The 23,117-nt window shown below is 38.1% G+C and overlaps 1 protein-coding gene across 1 annotated transcript in view; it reads left to right on the forward strand.

Moving 5' to 3' along the window:
- Positions 1-23,117, forward strand: part of rev3l (REV3 like, DNA directed polymerase zeta catalytic subunit) — a 186,480-nt gene that overhangs the window by 63,784 nt on the left and 99,579 nt on the right. The window contains exons 6-9 of the mRNA XM_061924449.1: positions 3,335-3,429; positions 9,891-9,995; positions 11,233-11,317; positions 21,387-21,520. Of these exons, the coding sequence (XP_061780433.1) occupies positions 3,335-3,429; positions 9,891-9,995; positions 11,233-11,317; positions 21,387-21,520 (419 nt within the window). The remainder of the gene's footprint in view (positions 1-3,334; positions 3,430-9,890; positions 9,996-11,232; positions 11,318-21,386; positions 21,521-23,117) is intronic.

Raw genomic sequence — 23,117 nt, forward strand, 5'->3', positions numbered from 1 at the left:
CCACAGTGAAGGACGACTTCTCATTCCCTGTGGTGCGAATATTCACCGTACGTGCTCCCGTTGTATCCACAGTGCGGTTCACAGGAATATCAGTTGCTGTGAAATAGTAGTCCGTGTGCGGATGGAGAGATTGCGTCTTTTCATGAACCGGATCCCTGACGCTTAGTAGGAGCCATTTTGTGGTCTTTACAGATGTAAACACACAAAGGAAATGAAACGTACGGTATATCCGCGCGCTTTTTCTTCTTCTACGCGGGCGGGTGGTTGCTTACAGTAGAAGAAGAAGCGCTTCCTGTTCTATGGGGGCGGGTGCTTACCTTGGCGGTTGCTTGCGTAGAAGAAGAAGCGCTTCCTGTTCTACCGGGAAAAAAGATGGCGGCTGTTTACCGAAGTTGCGAGACCGAAACTTTATGAAAATGAATCTTAATATTTATCCATATATAAAGCGCACCGGGTTATAAGGCGCACTGTCAGCTTTTGAGAAAATGTGTGGTTTTTAGGTGCGCCTTATAGTGCGGAAAATACGGTAATATTGATATTAATTTTCATAAAGTTTAGGTCTCGCAACTACGGTAAACAGCCGCCATCTTTTTTCCCCGTAGAAGAAGCGTGCGGTGCATGCTGGGATATGTGACGTTTCATTTCCATTTGTGTGTTTATGTAAAGACCCCAAAATGGCTCCTATTAAGTGTGTTGTCTGTCTAATTATAAATAATGCAGACGAGGCGTGTTAACTGAGTTCTCAACGTTTACTCACAGCGTGCTCATAACCACATTCTAACTGCCAGCATACAACAACGCTTCTCAGGGCTACCGCGCATGCTCGTAACTATCGTTGCATGCTGGGTAGTGTAGTTGTTATATTTGCTAGCTCATAACAGCACATTGAGAGACACGCTTACGCGCTTAATTCAATACTCGCCGTCATTCCGGGTGGATTGACAAAAGACCTCCAGCCGCTAGATATTGGTGTCAACAGGGCATTCGAAGCTAGACTGCTAACTGCGTGGGAACAGTGGATGACAGAAGGCGAACACACGTGACGTTCACCAAGACAGGGAGACAGGGAGACAGCGCCAGACGACATTTTGGATCCCACATTCGCCCAACTTTTCAATTCGGACACCAAAAGAGAAGAATTCGAGGGATTTATGAATGAAGAATAACTTCAGAAAGTGAGCGTTATGTTTATTTTGTGTGTTGTGACATTAACGTTCGAGCAACATTATGTTGCTATTGCTCTGCACTATTTTGAATTTTACTATGTTTGTGATTGCACATTTGCGTACATTTTGGGAGTGAACAGAGTTGTTAGAACGCTGGTTTTTAATATATTATTAAAGTTTGACTGACCTATTTGACTGTTTTTTTGACATTCCTTTAGCGCAGTTAGATGCGGCTTACAACACGGGGCGGCTTATAGGTGGACAAAGTTTTGAAATATGCCGTTCATTGAAGGCGCGGCTTATAACCCCGGGCGCCTTATGGTGCGGAAAATACGGTATAAACTCCCCCTAAAATGGAAATAACCTTTTCAAAAAAAGGACTAAGTAGTGAGTAGCTGCGGTGTTTGTCACGTTCAAACACTGAGGACATCTATTAAACAAGACAAAAGGCAAGGAATCAAACAGAGACAGAATTCAATTTGGACTCAATATTGAGGAGAGACATGGCCACTGCACTCTCTGTACAGTCCTGCACCACGCTCTGACCAAGAAGGTTTTCGTCTCCTCCTTTATTCAGATGTTCAATGTTCACGCACCAACACACGTCACAGCAGGAATGGGAAGTATGTAAAACAGTCATTGTTTTCGGTCGCTTTGAAGACCAAGAAGAGGATTTCTCGGGGCTTGGGCTCTTCCTGGATCCAGCTGGGGCAGGTGTTGGGAGGACAATGGATAACCCCCTCCCGTCTCCTGACCACAGCGACTTCAAGAGGGCAGCGGGTCGTAAATAGCGTTGACCTCGGTTACCAAATTGTTGGAAGAGAGTTTGTGAAATAGTTCAAAGAGAGTTCGTTTAACACTTCAAAGAGAGTTCCTCTGGAAGTTGAGCAGATCCTGCCATCTGTCCGTGTTGAAATCACAGTGGCGTTTCACGAGCATTCTTCCTCTTGTTAGGCCTCGAAAGACAGCATTCATAATACAACGTTTCTTTTGTGATAACTTACAAACAATTATTCCAACAGTGTTGTTGTTAGTACAAAAGCCCAAAAGCAGTGAAGTTGTCACGTTGTGTAAATGGTAAATAAAAAGAGAATACAACAAATCCTTTTCAACTTATATTCAATTGAATAGACTGCAAAGACAAGACACGTAACTTTGTTATTTTTTGCAAATATTATAACATGTTTCAAAAAAAGCTGGCACAAGTGGCAAAAAAGACTGAGAAAGTTTGAGAACAACATTTCTCAACAAGGAATTGAGGGATTTCACCATCTATGCTCCGTAATATCATCAAAAGGTTCGGAGAATGTGGAGAAATCACTGCACGTAAGCCATGATATTACACACCTTGGATCCCTCAGGCGTCAAAAAGCCACATCAGTGTGTAAAGGATATCACCACACGGGCTCAGGAACACTTCAGAAAAACCACTGTCAGTAGCTACAGTTGGTCGCCATATCTGTAAGTGCAAGTTAAAACTACTACTATGCAAAACGAAAGATATTTATCAACAACACCCAGAAGCGCCGCCCGACTTCGCTAGGCCCGAACTCATCTAAGATGGACTGATGCAAAGTGGAAAAATGTTCTGTGGTCTGACGAGTCCACATTTGTTTTTTGGAAACAAAAACAAAGAGGAAAAGAACCATCCGGACTGTTCTAGGGTGAAAGTGTAAAAGTCAGCATGTGTGATGGTATGGGGGTGTATTAGTGGCCAAGACATGGGTAACTTACACATCTGTGAAGGCACCATTAATGCTGAAAGGTACATACAGCTTTTTGGAGCAACATATGTTGTTATCATGGACGCCCCTGCTTATTTCAGCAAGACGATGCCAAGCCAGGTGTTACAACAGCGTGGCTTCATAGTAAAAGAGTGTGGATACTAGACTGGCCTGTCTGTAGTCCAGACATTGAAAAAATGTGTCTCCTCAGTTCCCAAACCTTTACTGAGTGTTGTTAAAAGGAAAGGCCATGTAACACACTGGGAAAAATGCATTTTTTTGCAAAAAACTTGACCTTATTTCTTATGTAATGTTATGGAAAACTGAATGTTCTCATAATTTAAACTTCTAATAGTCTTCAACTTGAGAACACTTGCTCTCTGACTTGTTCTCTGCTGTTCTGTGGAAGTATTTGCTAATGAAATGTGGTGTGTTTGTGTACAGCTCCCTGGTCCTGGAGGAGGTGGAGAGGCAGAGCACCTGTGAGCTGGAGGTGGATGCGGTTGCCGTGGACGTCCTCAACCGTCTGGAGATTGAGAGTAAGAATGATTCAAACCGTTCCATCTCCAAAATATTCAGCTTGTTCAAGGTTGTGTGTTCTCTTTCAACAATTTTTTTAAATTCCCGGATTTCCAAGAATTCCCAGTTTTCAGGGACATTTTCCCCATTCAAAATGAATTGGCCATTTTTCAAACTTCCACTATTTCCACATTTTTCAACCGATTCAAACCATTCCACCTTCAACACCTTCCACCATCCTGGAAATTCAAACTACCCTTTTCTAAGTTAAAAAAAATTCCAAAATTTTCCAGAATTCCTGGTTTTCCAAAGCACTATTTCCACCCTTTTTTCTGGCGTCTACTCCTTTCACAATTTTCACCGCATTTCAACCATTTCACCGTCCAAACATTTCTCTTAATCAGGACAAAAAAACTAAGTTGTTTTTTGAAGTAGAAAAATTCCCGGTTTTCCAGGAATTCCATAATACCATTTCTCAATTCAACATGTTTCTACTTCAACATTTCTCCACCGATTTGAAAATTCCAACACCAACCATTTCAACTCATTCAGACCATTCAAGTTTTTGACCATTTTCCAAAAAATTCCCGTATTTCCCGAAATTCCCAATTATTTGGGAAATTCCCATTGAAATTAATGGGACATTCTTCAAAGTTTCACAACTCCCACATTTTTCATCTGATTCAAACCGTTCCATCTCCAAAATATTCTGCTTGTTCAAGGTTGTGTGCTCTCCTTCAACAATTTTTAAAAATTCCCGGATTTCCAAGAATTCCCAGTTTTCAGGGACATTTTCCCCATTCAAAATGAATTGGCCATTTTTCAAACTTCCACTATTTTCACATTTTTCAAACGATTCAAACCATTCCACCTTCAACACCTTCCACCATCCTGGAAATTCAAACTACCCTTTTTCCAAGTTCAAAAAAATTCCAAGATTTTCCAGAATTCCTGGTTTTCCTAAGCCCTATTTCCACCCTTTTTCTGTCGACTACTCCTTCCACAATTTTCAACACATTTCAACCATTTGACCGTCCAAACATTCCTCTTAATCAGGACAAAAACAAAATTGTTTTTTGAACTGGGAACAATTCCCGGTTTTCCCGAAATTCCAGGAATTCCGTAATACCATTCATGTTACTACTTCAACATTTCTCGACCGATTTTAAAAATTCCAACAACAAACATTTCAATTCATTAAGACCATTCAAGTTGTTTACCTTTTTTTTTTTTAAATCCCTCATTTCCCGAAATTCACAAAGTTTTGGGAAATTCCCATTGAAATGAATAGAACATTCTTCAAAGTTGCAACAAGTCCCGCATTTTTCATCTGATTCAAACCGTTCCAACTCCAAAATATTCAGCCTGTTCAAAATCGTGTGCTCTCCTTCATCAATTAAAAAATGTTTTTCCCGGATTTCCAAGAATTCCCAGTTTTCAGGGACATTTTCCCCATTCAAAATGAATTGGCCATTTTACAAACTTCCACTATTTCCACATTTTTCAACCGATTCAAACCATTCCACCTTCAACACGTTCCACCATCCTGGAAATTCAAACTACTCTTTTTCCAAGTTCAAAAAAATTCCAAAATTTTCCAGAATTCCTGGTTTTCCAAAGCACTATTTCCACCCTTTTTTCTGGCGACTATTCCTTCCAAAATGTTCAATGCATTTCAACCATTTGACCGTCCAAACATTCCTCTTAATCAGGACAAAAAAACTAAGTTGTTTTTTGAAGTGGAAAAATTCCCGGTTTTCCAGGTATTCCATAATACCATTTCTCAATTCAACATGTTTCTACTTCAACATTTCTCCACCGATTTGAAAATTCCAACACCAACCATTTCAACTCATTCAGACCATTCAAGTTTTTTACCATTTTCCCAAAAATTCCCGCATTTCCCGAAATTCCCAATTATTTGGGAAATTCCCATTGAAATTAATGGAACATTCTTCAAAGTTCCACAACTCCCACATTTTTCATCTGATTCAAACTGTCCCATCTCCAAAATATTCAGCTTGTTCAAGGTTGTGTACTCTCTTTCAACATTTTTTTAAAATTACCAGATTTGCAAGAATTCCCAGTTTTCAGGGACATTTTCCCTATTCAAAATGAATTGGCCATTTTTCAAACTTCCACTATTTTCACATTTTTCAACCGATTCAAACCATTCCACCTTCAACACCTTCCACCATCCTGGAAATTCAAACTACCCTTTTTCCAAGTTCAAAAAAATTCCAAAATTTTCCAGAATTCCTGGTTTTCCAAAGCCCTATTTCCACCCTTTTTCTGGCGAGTACTCCTTCCAAAATTTTCAACCATTTCACCATCCAAACATTTCTCTTAATCAGGACAAAAAAACTAAGTTGTTTTTTGAAGTGGAAAATCTCCCGGTTTTCCAGGTATTCCGTCATACCATTTCTCAATTCAACATGTTTCTACTTCAACATTTCTCGACCCATTTGAAAATTCCAACACCAACCATTTCAACTCATTCAGACCATTCAAGTTTTTGACAATTTTCCAAAAAATTCCCGTATTTCCCGAAATTCCCAATTATTTGGGAAATTCCCATTGAAATTAATGGAACATTCTTCAAAGTTCCACAACTCCCACATTTTTCATCTGATTCAAACCGTTCCATCTCCAAAATATTCAGCTTGTTCAAGATTGTGTGTTCTCCTTCAACATTTTTTTTAAATTCCCGGATTTGCAAGAATTCCCAGTTTTCAGGGACATTTTCCCCATTCAAAATGAATTGGCCATTTTTCAAACTTCCACTATTTTCACATTTTTCAACCGATTCAAACCATTCCACCTTCAACACCTTCCACCATCCTGGAAATTCAAACTACCCTTTTTCCAAGTTCAAAAAAATTCCAAGATTTTCCAGAATTCCTGGTTTTCCAAAGCACTATTTACACCCTTTTTTCTGGCGACTACTCCTTCGAAAATGTTCAATGCATTTCAACCATTTCACCGTCCAAACATTTCTCTTAATCAGGACAAAAAAACTAAATTGTTTTTTGAAGTGGAAAAATTCCCGGTTTTCCAGGTATTCCGTCATACCATTTCTCAATTCAACATGTTTCTACTTCAACATTTCTCGACCGATTTGAAAATTCCAACACCAACCATTTCAACTCATTCAGACCATTCAAGTTTTTGACCATTTTCCAAAAAATTCCCGTATTTCCCGAAATTCCCAATTATTTGGGAAATTCCCATTGAAATGAATGGAACATTCTTCAAAGTTCCACAACTCCCACATTTTTCATCTGATTCAAACCGTTCCATCTCCAAAATATTCAGCTTGTTCAAGGTTGTGTGCTCTCCTTCAACAATTTTTTTAAATTACCGGATTTCCAAGAATTCCCAGTTTTCAGGGACATTTTTCCTATTCAAAATGAATTGGCCATTTTTCAAACTTCCACTAATTGCACATTTTTCAACCGATTCAAACCATTCCACCTTCAACACGTTCCACCATCCTGGAAATTCAAACTACCCTTTTTCCAAGTTCAAAAAAATTCCAAAATTTTCCAGAATTCCTGGTTTTCCAAAGCACTATTTACACCCTTTTTTCTGGCGACTACTCCTTCGAAAATTTTCAATGCATTTCAACCATTTCACCGTCCAAACATTCCTCTTAATCAGGACAAAAAAACTAAGTTGTTTTTTGAAGTGGAAAAATTCCCGGTTTTCCAGGTATTCCGTCATACCATTTCTCAATTCAACATGTTACTACTTCAACATTTCTCGACCCATTTGAAAATTCCAACACCAACCATTTCAACTCATTCAGACCATTCAGGTTTTTTACCATTTTCACAAAAATTCCCGCATTTCCCGAAATTCCCAAAGTTTTGGGAAATTCCCATTGAAATTAATGGAACATTCTTCAAAGTTCCACAACTCCCACATTTTTCATCTGATTCAAACCGTTCCATCTCCAAAATATTCAGCTTGTTCAAGGTTGTGTGCTCTCCTTCAACAATTTTTTTAAATTCCCGGATTTCCAAGAATTCCCAGTTTTCAGGGACATTTTTCCCATTCAAAATGAATTGGACATTTTTCAAACTTCCACTATTTCCACATTTTTCAACCGATTCAAACCATTCCACCTTAAACACGTTCCACCATCCTGGAAATTCAAACTACCCTTTTTCCAAGTTCAAAAAAATTCCAAAATTTTCCAGAATTCCTGGTTTTCCAAAGCACTATTTACACCCTTTTTTCTGGCGACTACTCCTTCGAAAATTTTCAATGCATTTCAACCATTTCACCGTCCAAACATTCCTCTTAATCAGGACAAAAAAACTAAGTTGTTTTTTGAAGTGGAAAAATTCCCGGTTTTCCAGGTATTCCATAATACCATTTCTCAATTCAACATGTTTCTACTTCAACATTTCTCGACCCATGAAAATTCCAACACCAACCATTTCAACTCATTCAGACTATTCAAGTTTTTGACCATTTTCCAAAAAATTCCTGTATTTCCCGAAATTCCCAATTTTGGGGGAAATTCCCATTGAAATGAATGGGACATTCTTCAAAGTTTCACAACTCCCACATTTTTCATCTGATTCAAACTGTCCCATCTCCAAAATATTCAGCTTGTTCAAGGTTGTGTGCTCTCCTTCAACAATTTTTTTAAATTTCCAGATTTCCAAGAATTCCCAGTTTTCAGGGACATTTTCCCCATTCAAAATGAATTGGCCATTTTTCAAACTTCCACTATTTCCACATTTTTCAACCGATTCAAACCATTCCACCTTCAACACATTCCACCATCCTGGAAATTCAAACTACCCTTTTTCCAAGTTCAAAAAAAATTCCAAAATTTTCCAGAATTCCTGGTTTTCCAAAGCACTATTTCCACCCTTTTTTCTGGCGACTACTCCTTCCAAAATTTTCAATACATTTCAACCATTTCACCGTCCAAACATTCCTCTTAATCAGGACAAACACAAAGTTGTTTTTTGAAGTGGAAAAATTCCCGGTTTTCCCGAAATTCCAGGAATTCCGTAATACCATTCATGTTACTACTTCAACATTTCTCGACCGATTTTAAAAATTCCAACAACAAACATTTTAATTCATTAAGACCATTCATGTTGTTTACCTTTTTTTTTTAAATCCCTCATTTCCCGAAATTCACAAAGTTTTGGGAAATTCCCATTGAAATGAATAGAACATTCTTCAAAGTTGCAACAAGTCCCGCATTTTTCATCCGATTCAAACCGTTCCAACTCCAAAATATTCAGCCTGTTCAAAATTGTGTGCTCTCCTTCATCAATTAAAAAAAAATTCCCGGATTTCCAAGAATTCCCAGTTTTAAGGGACATTTTCCCCATTCAAAATGAATTTTTCAAACTTCCACTATTTTCACATTTTTCAACCGATTCAAACCATTCCACCTTGAACACCTTCCACCATCCTGGAAATTCAAACTACCCTTTTTCCAAGTTCAAAAAAATTCCAAAATTTTCCAGAATTCCTGGTTTTCCAAAGCCCTATTTCCACCCTTTTTTCTGGCGACTACTCCTTCCAAAATTTTCAATGCATTTCAACCATTTCACCGTCCAAACATTCCTCTTAATCAGGACAAACACAAAGTTGTTTTTTGAACTTGAAAAATTCCCGGTTTTCCCGAAATTCCAGGAATTCCGTAATACCTTTTCTCAATTCAACATGTTACTACTTTAACATTTCTCGACCGATTTTAAAAATTCCAACAACAAACATTTCAATTCATTAAGACCATTCAAGTTGTTTACCTTTTTTTTTTTTTTAAATCCCTCATTTCCCGAAATTCACAAAGTTTTGGGAAATTCTCATTGAAATGAATAGAACATTCTTCAAAATTGCAGCAAGTCCCGCATTTTTCATCCGATTCAAACCGTTCCAACTCCAAAATATTCAGCCTGTTCAAAATTGTGTGCTCTCCTTCATCAATTTAAAAAGAAATCCCGGATTTCCAAGAATTCCCAGTTTTCAGGGACATTTTTCCCATTCAAAATGAATTGGCCATTTTTCAAACTTCCACTATTTTCACATTTTTCAACCGATTGAAACCATTCCACCTTCAACACATTCCACTCATCCAACTAACCCTTTCCCAAGTTCCAAACCAAATTCCGTTTTTCCTGGAAATTCAAACTCTTCAACATTCAAACCATTCCAACATTGAAACTATTCTTCCATTCATACAGCATTTCACTTCAACTTCAGCATTGGACCATTCACACCTCATCTAGTTGATCACCATCTTTTAATCCAAGCATTGACACATAGAGACAGACAACGTTTACAAGTAATTAAGAGTCTTTAATTAAAATACTTGTTTGTGGGAGGAAGCCAGACACAAACCATCTCGGCGTGAGGCAGCAAAATGTTTTTTCTGCATGCTGACATTCCCTCATGCATGCTAGTGGAGTGGTTCTGGTTCTGACATGTTCTTCTGTCATCTGTCCAGATCAGATTGGAAGGAACCCTGGTCTACAAGCCATTTGGGAGGATGAGAAGCAGCGGAGGAGAGAAAAGAACAAGGACTCACAGATAGAAACCCCAGAGTCACAAGGTCAGCAATCAAATGTCCTTACTTATTGTTGCTTATTGTAACCAAGCCGGGAGAAACCCTACATAGGGCACAATGTACAAAAGCCAGCTTTTTTGAAACATGTTGCAGGCATCAAATTCCAAATGAGCTAATATTTGCAAAAAATAACAAAGTTGGAACGTTAAATATCTTGTCTTTGCAGTCTATTCAATTGAATATAAGTTGAAAAGGATTTGTTGTATTCTCTTTTTATTGACCATTTACCGTATTTTCCGCACTATAAGGCGCACCTAAAAACCACAAATTTTCTCAAAAGCTGACAGTGCGCCTTATAACCCGGTGCGCTTTATATATGGATTAATATTACGATTCATTTTCATAAAGTTTCGATCTCGCAACTACGGTAAACAGCCGCCATCTTTTTTCCCGGTAGAACAGGAAGCGCTTCTTCTTCTACTGTAAGCAACCACCCGCCCGCGTAGAAGAAGAAAAAGCGCGCGGATATTACCGTACGTTTCATTTCCTTTGTGTGTTTACATCTGTAAAGACCACAAAATGGCTCCTACTAAACGACAGGGATCCGGTTCATGAAAAGACGCAATCTCTCCATCCGCACACGGATTACTATTTCACAGCAACTGATATTCCTGTGAACCGCACTGTGGATACAACGGGAGCACGTACGGTGAATATTCGCACCACAGGGAATGAGAAGTCATCCTTCACTGTGGTTCTAGCTTGCCATGCTAATGGCCAGAAACTTCCACCCATGGTGATATTCAAAAGGAAGACCTTGCCAAAAGAGACCTTTCCAGCCGGCGTCATCATAAAAGCTAACTCGAAGGGATGGATGAAGAAAAGATGAGCGAGTGGTTAAGGTAAGTTTAAGTTTACGCGAAGAGGCCGGGTGGCTTTTTTCACGCAGCTCCGTCCATGTTGATATACGACTCCATGCGCGCCCACATCACGCTGGTTTTAATATATTATTAAAGTTTGACTGACCTATCTGACTGTTTTTTTGACATTCCTTTAGCGCAGTTAGATGCGGCTTATAACACGGGGCGGCTTATAGGTGGACAAAGTTTTGAAATATGCCGTTCATTGAAGGCGCGGCTTATAACCCAGGGCGCCTTATGGTGCGGAAAATACGGTACTCATTAGATTGGGGTGGTTATCTATAACCATGCATTTCTATTGTATTATTATATGAGCTGCGTTGAAACAGTCACAATAATTGAGATGTTGTTGTGTTTTCCAGATCGAGAGTTCATCTCTTCAACTGAAAGTGAGCAACTCTTCATGAACAAACTGAAGGAGATTCTGAGGGACAATGACTTCGATGTGTAAGTGACATTTTCTATACCTTATTTTGTCCTCCTTTCTGTCCCATACCGCATGAAAGTGATGGGTTGGACTCTTATTTTGTTAGCGCAGGCAGGATGGAGCAGTACGTTTTATTGTGAAGGCAGCAAATGTGCAAGTCGGTCTTTAGAGTTTTGACGGCAGGTGCGGCGCGAGAGTCTGTTGAAATAAAAAGTGTTTCTGGCCTTCCTTTTTCAAGGTAAAAGCTGATTTTCAAGGTAAAAGCTGATTTTCAAGGTAAAAGCTGATTTTCAAGGTAAAAGCTGATTTTCAAGGCAATGGCTGATTTTCAAGGTAAAAGCTGATTTTCAAGGTAAAAGCTCATTTTCAAGGTAAAAGCTCATTTTCAAGGCAAAAGCTGATTTTCAAGGTAAAAGCTCATTTTCAAGGTAAAAGCGGATTTTCAAGGCAAAAACTGATTTTCAAGACAATGGCTGATTTTCAAGGTAAAAGCTGATTTTCAAGGTAAAAGCTGATTTTCAAGGTAAAAACTGATTTTCAAGGTAAAAGCTGATTTTCAAGGTAAAAGCTAATTTTCAAGGTAAAAGCTGATTTTCAAGGTAAAAGCTGATTTTCAAGGTAAAAACTGATTTTCAAGGTAAAAGCTGATTTTCAAGGTAAAAGCTGATTTTCAAGGTAAAAGCTAATTTTCAAGGTAAAATCTCATTTTCAATGTTGAAGCTGATTTTCAAGGTAAAAGCTGATTTTCAAAGTAAAAGCTGAATTTCAAGGCAATGGCTGATTTTTAAGGTAAAAGCTGATTTTCAAGGTAAAATCTCATTTTCAATGTTGAAGCTGATTTTCAAGGTAAAAGCTGAATTTCAAGGTAAAAGCTGATTTTCAAGGCAATGGCTGATTTTCAAGGTAAAAGCTGATTTTCAAGGCAAAAGCTGATTTTCAAGGCAAATGCTGATTTTCAAGGTAAAAGCTAAAATCTCATTTTCAATGTTGAAACTGATTTTCAAGGTAAAAGCTGATTTTCAAGGTAAAAGCTGATTTTCAAGGTAAAATCTCATTTTCAATGTTGAAGCTGATTTTCAAGGTAAAAGCTGATTTTCAAGGCAAAAGCTGATTTTCAATGTTGAAGCTGATTTTCAAGGTAATGGCTGATTTTCAAGGTAAAAGCTAATTTTCAAGGTAAAAGCTAATTTTCAAGGCAAAAGCTGATTTTCAAGGTAAAAGCTGATTTTCAAGGTAAAAGATGATTTTCAAGGCAAAAGCTGATTTTCAAGGTAAAAGCTAATTTTCAAGGTAAAAGCTGATTTTCAAAGTAAAAGCTGAATTTCAAGGCAATGGCTGATTTTTAAGGTAAAAGCTGATTTTCAAGGTAAAAGCTGATTTTCAAGGTAAAAGCTGATTTTCAAGGTAAAATCTCATTTTCAATGTTGAAGTTGATTTTCAAGGTAAAAGCTGATTTTCAAGGTAAAAGCTGATTTTCAAGGTAAAAGATGATTTTCAAGGCAAAAGCTGATTTTCAAGGTAAAAGCCGATTTTCAAGGTAAAAGCTGATTTTCAAGGTAAAAGCTGATTTTCAAGGCAAAAGCTGATTTTCAATGTTGAAGCTGATTTTCAAGGTAATGGCTGATTTTCAAGGTAAAAGCTAATTTTCAAGGTAAAAGCCGATTTTCAAGGTAAAAGCTGATTTTCAAGGTAAAAGCTGATTTTCAAGGCAAAAGCTGATTTTCAATGTTGAAGCTGATTTTCAAGGTAATGGCTGATTTTCAAGGTAAAAGCTAATTTTCAAGGTAAAAGCTAATTTTCAAGGCAAAAGCTGATTTTCAAGGTAAAAGCTGATTTTCAAGGTAAAAGATGATTTTCAAGGCAAAAGCTGATTTTCAAGGTAAAAGCTAATTTTCAAGGTAAAAGCTGATTTTCAAAGTAAAAGCTGAATTTCAAGGCAATGGCTGATTTTTAAGGTAAAAGCTGATTTTCAAGGTAAAAGCTGATTTTCAAGGTAAAAGCTGATTTTCAAGGTAAAATCTCATTTTCAATGTTGAAGTTGATTTTCAAGGTAAAAGCTGATTTTCAAGGCAAAAACTGATTTTCAAGGTAAAAGCTGAATTTCAAGGCAATGGCTGATTTTCAAGGTAAAAGCTGATTTTCAAGGTAAAAGCTGATTTTCAAGATAAAAGCTGATTTTCAATGTTAAAGCTGATTTTCAAGGCAAAAGCTGATTTTCAAGATAAAAGCTGATTTTCAATGTTAAAGCTGATTTTCAAAGTAAAAACTGATTTTGAAGGTAAAAGCTGATTATCAAGGTAAAAGCTAATTTTCAAGGTAAAATCTCATTTTCAATGTTGAAGCTGATTTTCAAGGCAAAAACTGATTTTCAAGATAAAAGCTGATTTTCAATGTTAAAGCTGATTTTCAAAGTAAAAGCTGATTTTCAAGGCAAAAGCTGATTTTTAAGGCAAAAGCTAATTTTCAAGGCAAAAGCTGATTTTTAAGGCAAAAGCTGATTTTCTATGTTAAAGCTGATTTTCAATGTTAAAGCTGATTTTCAAAGTAAAAGCTGATTTTCAAGGCAAAAGCTGATTTTCAAGGTAAAAGCTGATTGTCGGTAATTTTTTTCTTAATGAAGATCTGGCAGCAGCCAGCGTCATCTCACAAGACTCTCAGGTGCCCTGAATGTCAATCAAGTGACCAAAGTCACGTCTTGGTGAAGATTGATGATCCATCATTTTTACATCTATTTGTTTAATGCCTGGCTGGTGATGGACTGACACACCCTCCACCATCCACTGACACACCCTCCACCCTCCACTGACACACCCTCCACCATCCACTGACACACCCTCCACCATCCACTGACACACCCTCCACCATCCACTGACACACCCTCCACCATCCACTGACACACCCTCCACCATCCACTGACACACCCTCCACCATCCACTGACACACCCTCCACCATCCACTGACACACCCTCCACCATCCACTGACACACCCTCCACCATCCACTGACACACCCTCCACCATCCACTGTCTCACCCTCCACCATCCACTGACACACCCTCCACCATCCACTGTCTCACCCTCCACCATCCACTGACACACCCTCCACCATCCACTGTCTCACCCTCCACCATCCACTGACACACCTTCCACCATCCACTGACACACCCTCCACCATCCACCGCTAGCTGGTGATCCACCTAATGGCCACCCCTGGTGAACAGGATCTTTTCTTCAGTCCTGTCATTCAAACACTGGCTGATCTGATCCTGCTCACTTTTGGATGCCATTCCTCTCCATATTCCAGTTGATTCGGCAGCGTAGTGAGGACAAGGAGAAGAGGTTTGGCTGGTGTTAATCACTGCAGTACTCTCCTGATGTCTGGCAGCCTTCCTCCCTAGACGTCTTAATAGTCGTTAAGCAAAGTAATTAAGCGACTGCCAGACAGCAGAACATTCTCGGGAGGTTTCTCCTGCCTGCAGAACTGCAGAATGACGAGGAGGCTGCTGTAAACCATCACTGTCAACTATTTGGACACCTGCCTTGACTCACACATGAACCTGAAGTGCCATCCCATTCCTAACCCATAGGGGTCAATATGACCTTTTGCAGCTATTACAGCTTCAACTCTTCTGGGAAGGCTGTCCACAAGGTTGCAGAGTGTCTTTATAGCAATTTTCCACCATTCTTCCAAACGCACATTGGTGAGGTCACACACTGAAGGCCTGGCTCTCAGTTTCCGTTCTAATTCATCCCAAAGGTGTTCTATTGGGTTCAGGTCAGGACTCTGTGCAGGCCAGTCAAGTTCATCCACACCAGACTCTGTCATCCATGTCTTTAAGGACCTTGCTTTATCAGTCATGTTGGAAGAGGAAGGGGCCCCGCTCCAAACTGTTCCCACAAGCTTGGGAGCATGGAATTGTCCAACATGTTTTGCTATCTTGGAGCATTCAAAGTTCCTTTCACTGGAACTAAGGGGCCAAGCCCAACTCCTGAAAAACAACATAATTCCTCCTCCACCAAATTTCACAATGCAGTGAGAAATGTAGCGTTCTCCTGGCAACCTCCAAACCCAGACTGGTCCATCAGATGGAAAATGTGTGATTCATCAGTCCAGAGAAGGCGTCTCCACTGCTCTAGAGTCCAGTGGTGATGTCCTTTACACCACTGCATGCCACGCTTTGCATTGGACTTGGTGATGTATGGCTTAGACACATTACATGAAGCTCTCTGCGTACTGTACGTGGGCTAGTTGGAAGGTGACATGAAGGTTGGAGTGACTGTGCAGAAAGTCTTTGCACTATGCTGACCTCTCTGTCAGTTTACGTGGCCTACCACTTGGTTGCTGTTGTTCCCAAATTCTTCACTTTTCTTCTAATAAAGTTGACTTTGGAATATTTAGGCTACGGAAGCTCATGGGGGCAAAAAAAAAAAGGCTGAAGCAAGAGGAGAAAAACATCGATTTGTTTTTTTTTAACTCATCTGCAACACAATATTTTACATTTTTATTTAAAAAAAAAAAAAAGGTCGTGGACTCGTCAGACCACAGAACACTTTTACACTTTGCATCAGTCCATCTTAGATGAGCTCGAGCCCAGCGAAGCCGGCGGCGTTTTTAATTTTTTTTTAATTTTTTCAAAATGTTTTTAAAATTATTTTTTTATTTTTTTTAACTTTTTTTTATTTATTTTTTTATTTTTTTAATTCTTTTAATTTTTTTAAAACAAGTTTAAAATTTTTTGATTTTTTTAAACAATTTTAACAATTAACATTTTTTTTTAGGGTTAGGGTTAGGGTAAACATTAAAAAAAAAAAGTTTAAAAAAAGTTTTAAAAAAAGTTAAAAATATTTTAAAAAAAATTAAAAATATTTAAAAAAAAAAACAAAAACAAAAAAACACAATCATGTGTGCTTACGGACTGTATCCCTTGCAGACTGTATTGATATATATTGATATATAATGTAGGAACCACAATATTAATAACAGAGAGGAGAAAAACATTGATTTGTTTTATTTTTAACTCATCTGCAACACAATATTTTACATTTTTATTTAAAAAAAAAAAAAAAAAGGTCGTGGACTCGTCAGACCACAGAACACTTTTACACTTTGCATCAGTCCATCTTAGATGAGCTCGGGCCCAGCGAAGCCGGCGGTGTTTTCAGTTTTTTTTAATTTTTTAAAAATGTTTTTAAAATGTTTTTTTTTTTTTTTTAACTTTTTTTTTTTTTTAATTTTTTTTTAACTTTTTTTAATTCTTGGAATTTTTTTAAAACAATTTAAAACAATTTTAATTTTTTTAAATTTTTTTAAACAATTTTAACAATTAACATTTTATTTTTAGGGTTAGGGTTAGGGTAAACATTTTTTAACTTTTTTTTTTTTTTTTAATTTTTTTTAACTTTTTTTAATTCTTAGAATTTTTTTAAAACAATTTAAAACAATTTTAATTTTTTTTAATTTTTTTAAACAATTTTAACAATTAACATTTTATTTTTAGGGTTAGGGTTAGGGTTAGGGTAAACATAAAAAAAAAAAAAAAAAAAAAGTTAAAAAAAGTTTAATAAAAAAAGTTAAAAATATTTAAAAAAAAATTAAAAATATTTAAAAAAAATAAAATAAAATAAAAAATAAAAAACACAATCATGTGTGCTTACGGACTGTATCCCTTGCAGACTGTATTGATATATATTGATATATAATGTAGGAACCACAATATTAATAACAGAAAGAAACAACCCTTTTGTGTGAATGAGTGTAAATGGGGGAGGGAGGTTTTTTGAATTAGTGCACTAATTGTAAGTGTATCTTGTGTTTTTTATGTTGGTTTAATTAAAAAAAAAATTATATATATATATATATATTTATTTATTTTTTTAATTTCTTATGCGGCCCGGTACCAATCGATCCACGGACCGGTGATTGGGGACCACTGATGTAGACCACAAAGAAGTCTTTTACTTTTAGAAAATAATAATAATAATAATATGACTCCTTCTATGCGTCCTATAATCCGGTGCGCCTTATATATATAAAAAAAGATCAACAATAGACCATTCATCGGCAGTGCGCCTTATAATCCGGTGCGCCCTATGGTCCGGAAAATACGGTATACTTTATTATAAATGTGCCTGTTACTACATTACATATAAGAAAAATGATACAATTAATAAATTTTTCAAACTGAGACTGACTTTGGCTCATTTTCTGTGAAGAACATATATCAGAATACATATTTAATGACCACACACCATACACCCCCCCTACACATTTCTATTACGTATAAAATGTCCAGGTCCACTGGACCCGGGGCTAATAGCTAGATAGATTGATAGACACACACACAGCAGGAGGAGGACAGAGTGTAGGTACACAGAACATCAGAGGGTCAAATGTGCGAGAAAATGAGAGCAGACAGTGTTGACAATGTTGCAACCTTTTGTGGGAACCGCAGGTGCAGAAACACAAAAGAAGAATCCCTGTGGGATGCAGAAACTGGCAGAGAACTTTTCCTTGCAACGTTCTTATTTTTGTTACTCAGCCAGCGTTTGTGGGTCTGATGGACTCGTTGCATTTTGTGGCTTTTAATGCCTAACAATCAAACACTTTTATGTTAAAATACTGAACAGATGTTTATTGGGATAAGGTAAACATCTGTTCAGTATTTCAACATAAAAGTGTTTGATTGTGAGACATTAAAAGCCACAAAATGCAACGGGTCTATCAGATCCACAAACGCTGGCTGAGTAACAATAATATATATTAACATTACACAAGGGTTAATAGCGTTGCGATCCAGGCCGAGGGTTTACATTTTTACTCAATATGTTGATTGTCTGGCTCATAATGTTAGAATCAGTCTCCTTTAGGATTCCAGGGCCACGGTGACGATTTTTCTAACTTGGCTCCCGTGGCTGCAAAGAAGAAAATGAAGTACCAAGTTTCACATTTGCGTCTCATTGCTAATAAATGTGGTGCGTTCAAAGACCCTCGATTAAAGTTAGAAAAAGTGGTGTCACTAGTTGTCAGGGTTTCTAACCACCAGGAGCTGCACAAATAACAACATACCGTATTTTCCGCACCATAGGGCGCCCTGGGTTATAAGCCGCGCCTTCAATGAACGGCATATTTCAAAACTTTGTCCACCTATAAGCCGCCCCGTGTTGTAAGCCGCATCTAACTGCGCTAAAGGAATGTCAAAAAAACAGTCAGATAGGTCAGTCAAACTTTAATAATATATTAAAAACCAGCGTGATGTGGGCGCGCATGGAGTCGTATATCAACATGGACGGAGCTGCGTGAAAAAAGCCACCCGGCCTCTTCGCGTAAACTTACCTTAACCACTCGCTCATCTTTTCTTCATCCATCCATCCCTTCGAGTTAGCTTTTATGATGACGCCGGCTGGAAAGGTCTCTTTTGGCAAGGTCTTCCTTTTGAATATCACCATGGGTGGAAGTTTCTGGCCATTAGCATGGCAAGCTAGAACCACAGTGAAGGATGACTTCTCATTCCCTGTGGTGCGAATATTCACCGTACGTGCTCCCGTTGTATCCACAGTGCGGTTCACAGGAATATCAGTTGCTGTGAAATAGTAATCCGTGTGCGGATGGAGAGATTGCGTCTTTTCATGAACCGGATCCCTGACGCTTAGTAGGAGCCATTTTGTGGTCTTTACAGATGTAAACACACAAAGGAAATGAAACGTACGGTAATATCCGCGCGCTTTTTCTTCTTCTACGCGGGCGGGTGGTTGCTTACAGTAGAAGAAGAAGCGCTTCCTGTTCTATGGGGGCGGGTGCTTACCTTGGCGGTTGCTTGCGTAGAAGAAGAAGCGCTTCCTGTTCTACCGGGAAAAAAGATGGCGGCTGTTTACCGTAGTTGCGAGATCGAAACTTTATGAAAATGAATCGTAATATTAATCCATATATAAAGCGCACCGGGTTAAAAGCCGCACTGTCAGCTTTTGAGTAAATTTGTGGTTTTTAGGTGCGGCTAATAGTGCGGAAAATACGGTAATAATAATAATAATAATGTAGTATTTTATGATTATTATTATCCACCGATGTTAATCATGTGTGTATTTTTTTTCCAAAGCAAAACCACATTATTGAGGCAGTTTATCTAAATATGTTAATACCACCTTTAAAAAGTTATAAACCTAATTAAGGTTTAAAAAAATCTGGTCCCTGCTTATCAATAACCCTAAATACTGTAATGACAAACATTACCAGTCAAAAATAGAATAGAACAATTCCTGCAAGCTGCATTGTACACTGACTTGCTGGCATGTATTTACTAGTTAGAATGCATTAAGACAAAGAAAAACATACGTGTTCTTGTCTTACATAAACACTGTGAATGATAGGCACAATAAAAATGTAAAAAAAAAAAAGGTGCAGTTCCCCTTTAAGCAATTTGAGGGTTTGTTTTCCAATTGACTGCAAATGATTTTCCACTTGGATGCAGCCTGGTTTGCATTTCAATATTTTTGGCGTGGAGTTGCTAGGCAGGCTGGATGGAGGCAAAGTCATGTTGACTGACTGGTACTTTTCCATTCATATTCCCTCTCGAACACAAAGCCACATACCACCTAATAAACAAGCTGCACACACACACACACACACACACACACACACACACACACACACACACACACACACACACACTATTGCTGTATGAGACAGACTGTTCTCATGCCCTACAGACACACACACACCACTACACACACGGTAAACACAGCACTTCTCTGATTGAGACCTTCAGCTAAATATGCTAATAAAGCATAACTGCAAGAGTCCTCTTATTTGCCAGTGAATGTCCACATCTCATCTAGTCCTGTTCTACTTCTTTCTCTTACTACACCAGCCAAAAGCAGTGAAGTTGTCACGTTGTGTAAATGATAAATAAAAAGAGAATACAACAAATCCTTTTCAACTTATATTCAATTGAATAGACTGCAAAGACAATATATTTCATGTTCACACTGGTTATTCTTTGCAAATATTAGCTCATTTGGAATTTGATGCCTGCGACATGTTTCAAAAAAGCTGGCACAAGTGGCAAAAAAGAGTGAGGAAGTTGAGGAATGCTCATCAAAAACTTATTTGGAACATCCCACAGGTGAACAGGCTAATTGGGAACAGGTGGGTGCCATGATTGGGTATAAAAGCAGCTTAGGGCGGGGCGAGGGTCACCACTTTGTCAACAAATGCCTGCGCAAATTGTTTAAGAACAACATTTCTCAAGCAAGGAATTGAGGGATTTCACCATCTACGCTCCGTAATATCATCAAAAGGTTCAGAGAATGTGGAGAAATCACTGCACGTAAGCCATGATATTACACACCTTGGATCCCTCAGGCGCTACTGCATCAAAAAGCCACATCAGTGTGTAAAGGATATCACCACATGGGTTCAGGAACACTTCAGAAAACCACTGTCAGTAACTACAGTTGATCGCTACATCTATAAGTGCAAGTTAAAACTCTACTATGCAAAAGCCAAAGCCATTTATCAACAACACCCGGAAACGCTTCGCTGGGCCCGATCTGATGCAAAGTGGAAAAGTGTTCAGTGGTCTGACGAGTCCACATTTCAAATTGTGTTTGGAAACTGTGGATGTCGTGTCCTCCGGACTAAAGAGGAAAAGAACCATCCGGACTGTTCTAGGGTGAAAAGTGTAAAAGTCAGCATGTGTGATGGTATGGGGGTGTATTAGTGGCCAAGACATGGGTAACTTACACATCTGTGAAGGCACCATTAATGCATGAAAGGTACATACAGCTTTTGGAGCAACACATGTTGTTATCATGGACGCCCCTGCTTATTTCAGCAAGACGATGCCAAGCCAGGTGTTACAACAGCATGGCTTCATAGTAAAAGAGTGCGAGTACTAGACTGGCCTGACTGTAGTCCAGACATTGAAAATGTGTGAAGGCTAAAATATGAGAAGGGAGACTGAAAAACCGAATCCTAGGACAAGTGTAGCGTATGGACTCTGAAGGACTTCTGCACATCTGTGCTTTGACTTGAGACCTTTATGAATATGCACTGAATTAATAATATACTCTCAATGTTTTGCAATCCTATTTAGGACGCAGACCTCCACTATCGGGGATGAAGAGGACTTGAGTGAACTCACCCTCCATTCTTCTCTCCATCTGACACCCGAGGAGATGCAGTGTACGCCTGCTTCAGCTGTGGACCTACACAAGGACTCTGAGCCAGGTCGGTATTCTGATCTTTAGAGATCATGATCATGAAAACAAGAGTTTTTCTATTTTATTCAAAGATGACCTTTGTCAGCTATTGTGAAGATTATTAATAATAAGTTGATGATGCCAATGCTGAAGTTGAAGTGAAATGCTGACAGAATGTAGTATGAATGTAAGAATAGTTGGAATGTTGAAGAGTTTGAATTTCCAGGAAAACTGCAATTTGGTTTGGAACTTGGGAAAGTGTTAGTTTGAATGTCCAGGATGAGTGGAATGTGTTGATGTTGGAATGCTTTGAATAGGTTGGAAAATGTGGGAATTGTGCAACTTGGAAAAATGTCCCATTCAGTTAAATGGGAATTTCCTGGAATTGTCCTGGATGAGCTGAATTGGTTGGTGTTGGAATTGTTTAAATCGGTCAAGAAATGTTGAAATAGTAACAGTTTTGATAGAGAAATTTCGGGAAAACCAGGAATTTTTCTACTTCCTTTACCAACTTCCTTTACCAAGAATGTAGTATGAATGCAAGAATAGTTTGAATGTTGGAATGGTTTGAATGTTGAAAAGTTAGAATTTCCAGGAAAACCGGAATTTGGTTTGGAATTTGGGAAAGTGTTAGTTTGAATGTCCAGGATGAGTGGAATGTGTTGAATGCTTTGAATAGCTTGAACAATGTGGGAATTGTGCAACTTGGAAAAATGTCCCATTCAGTTAAATGGGAATTTCCTGGAATTGTCCTGGATGAGCTGAATTGGTTGGTGTTGGAATTGTTTAAATCGGTCAAGAAATGTTGAAATAGTAACAGTTTTGATAGAGAAATTCCTGGAATTTCGGGAAAACCAGGAATTTTTCTAGTTCCTTTACCAACTTCCTTTACCAAGAATGTAGTATGAATGCAAGAATAGTTTGAATGTTGGAATGTTGAAAAGTTAGAATTTCCAGGAAAACCGGAATTTGGTTTGGAATTTGGGAAAGTGTTAGTTTGAATGTCCAGGATGAGTGGAATGTGTTGATGTTGGAATGCTTTGAATAGCTTGAAAAATGTGGGAATTGTGCATCTTGCAAAAGTTTCCCCTGGAAATTGGGGAATTTTGGGAAAAGTGGGATTTTATTGAAAATGATTAAGAGCATGAATGTTCTGAATGAGCTGAATTGGTTGGTGTTGGAATTGTTTAAATCAATCAAGAAATGTTGAAATAGTAACAGTTTTGATAGAGAAATTCCTGGAATTTCGGGAAAACCAGGAATTTTTCTAGTTCCTTTACCAACTTCCTTTACCAAGAATGTAGTATGGATGCAAGAATAGTTTGAATGTTGGAATGGTTTGAATGTTGAAAAGTTAGAATTTCCAGGAAAACCGGAATTTGGTTTGGAATTTGGGAAAGTGTTAGTTTGAATGTCCAGGATGAGTGGAATGTGTTGATGTTGGAATGCTTTGAATAGGTTGAAAAATGTGGGAATTGTGCATCTTGCAAAAGTTTCACCAGGAAATTGGGGAATTTTGGGAAAAGTCAAATTTTATTGAAAATGTTTAGGAGCATGAATGTCCTGAATGAGTGAATTGGTTGGTGTTGGAATTGTTTAAATCGGTCAAGAAATGTTGAAGTTGT

This window comes from Nerophis lumbriciformis, linkage group LG29 (genome assembly GCF_033978685.3).
Source record: "Nerophis lumbriciformis linkage group LG29, RoL_Nlum_v2.1, whole genome shotgun sequence".
In the NCBI taxonomy this organism is placed as follows: Eukaryota; Metazoa; Chordata; class Actinopteri; order Syngnathiformes; family Syngnathidae; genus Nerophis; species Nerophis lumbriciformis.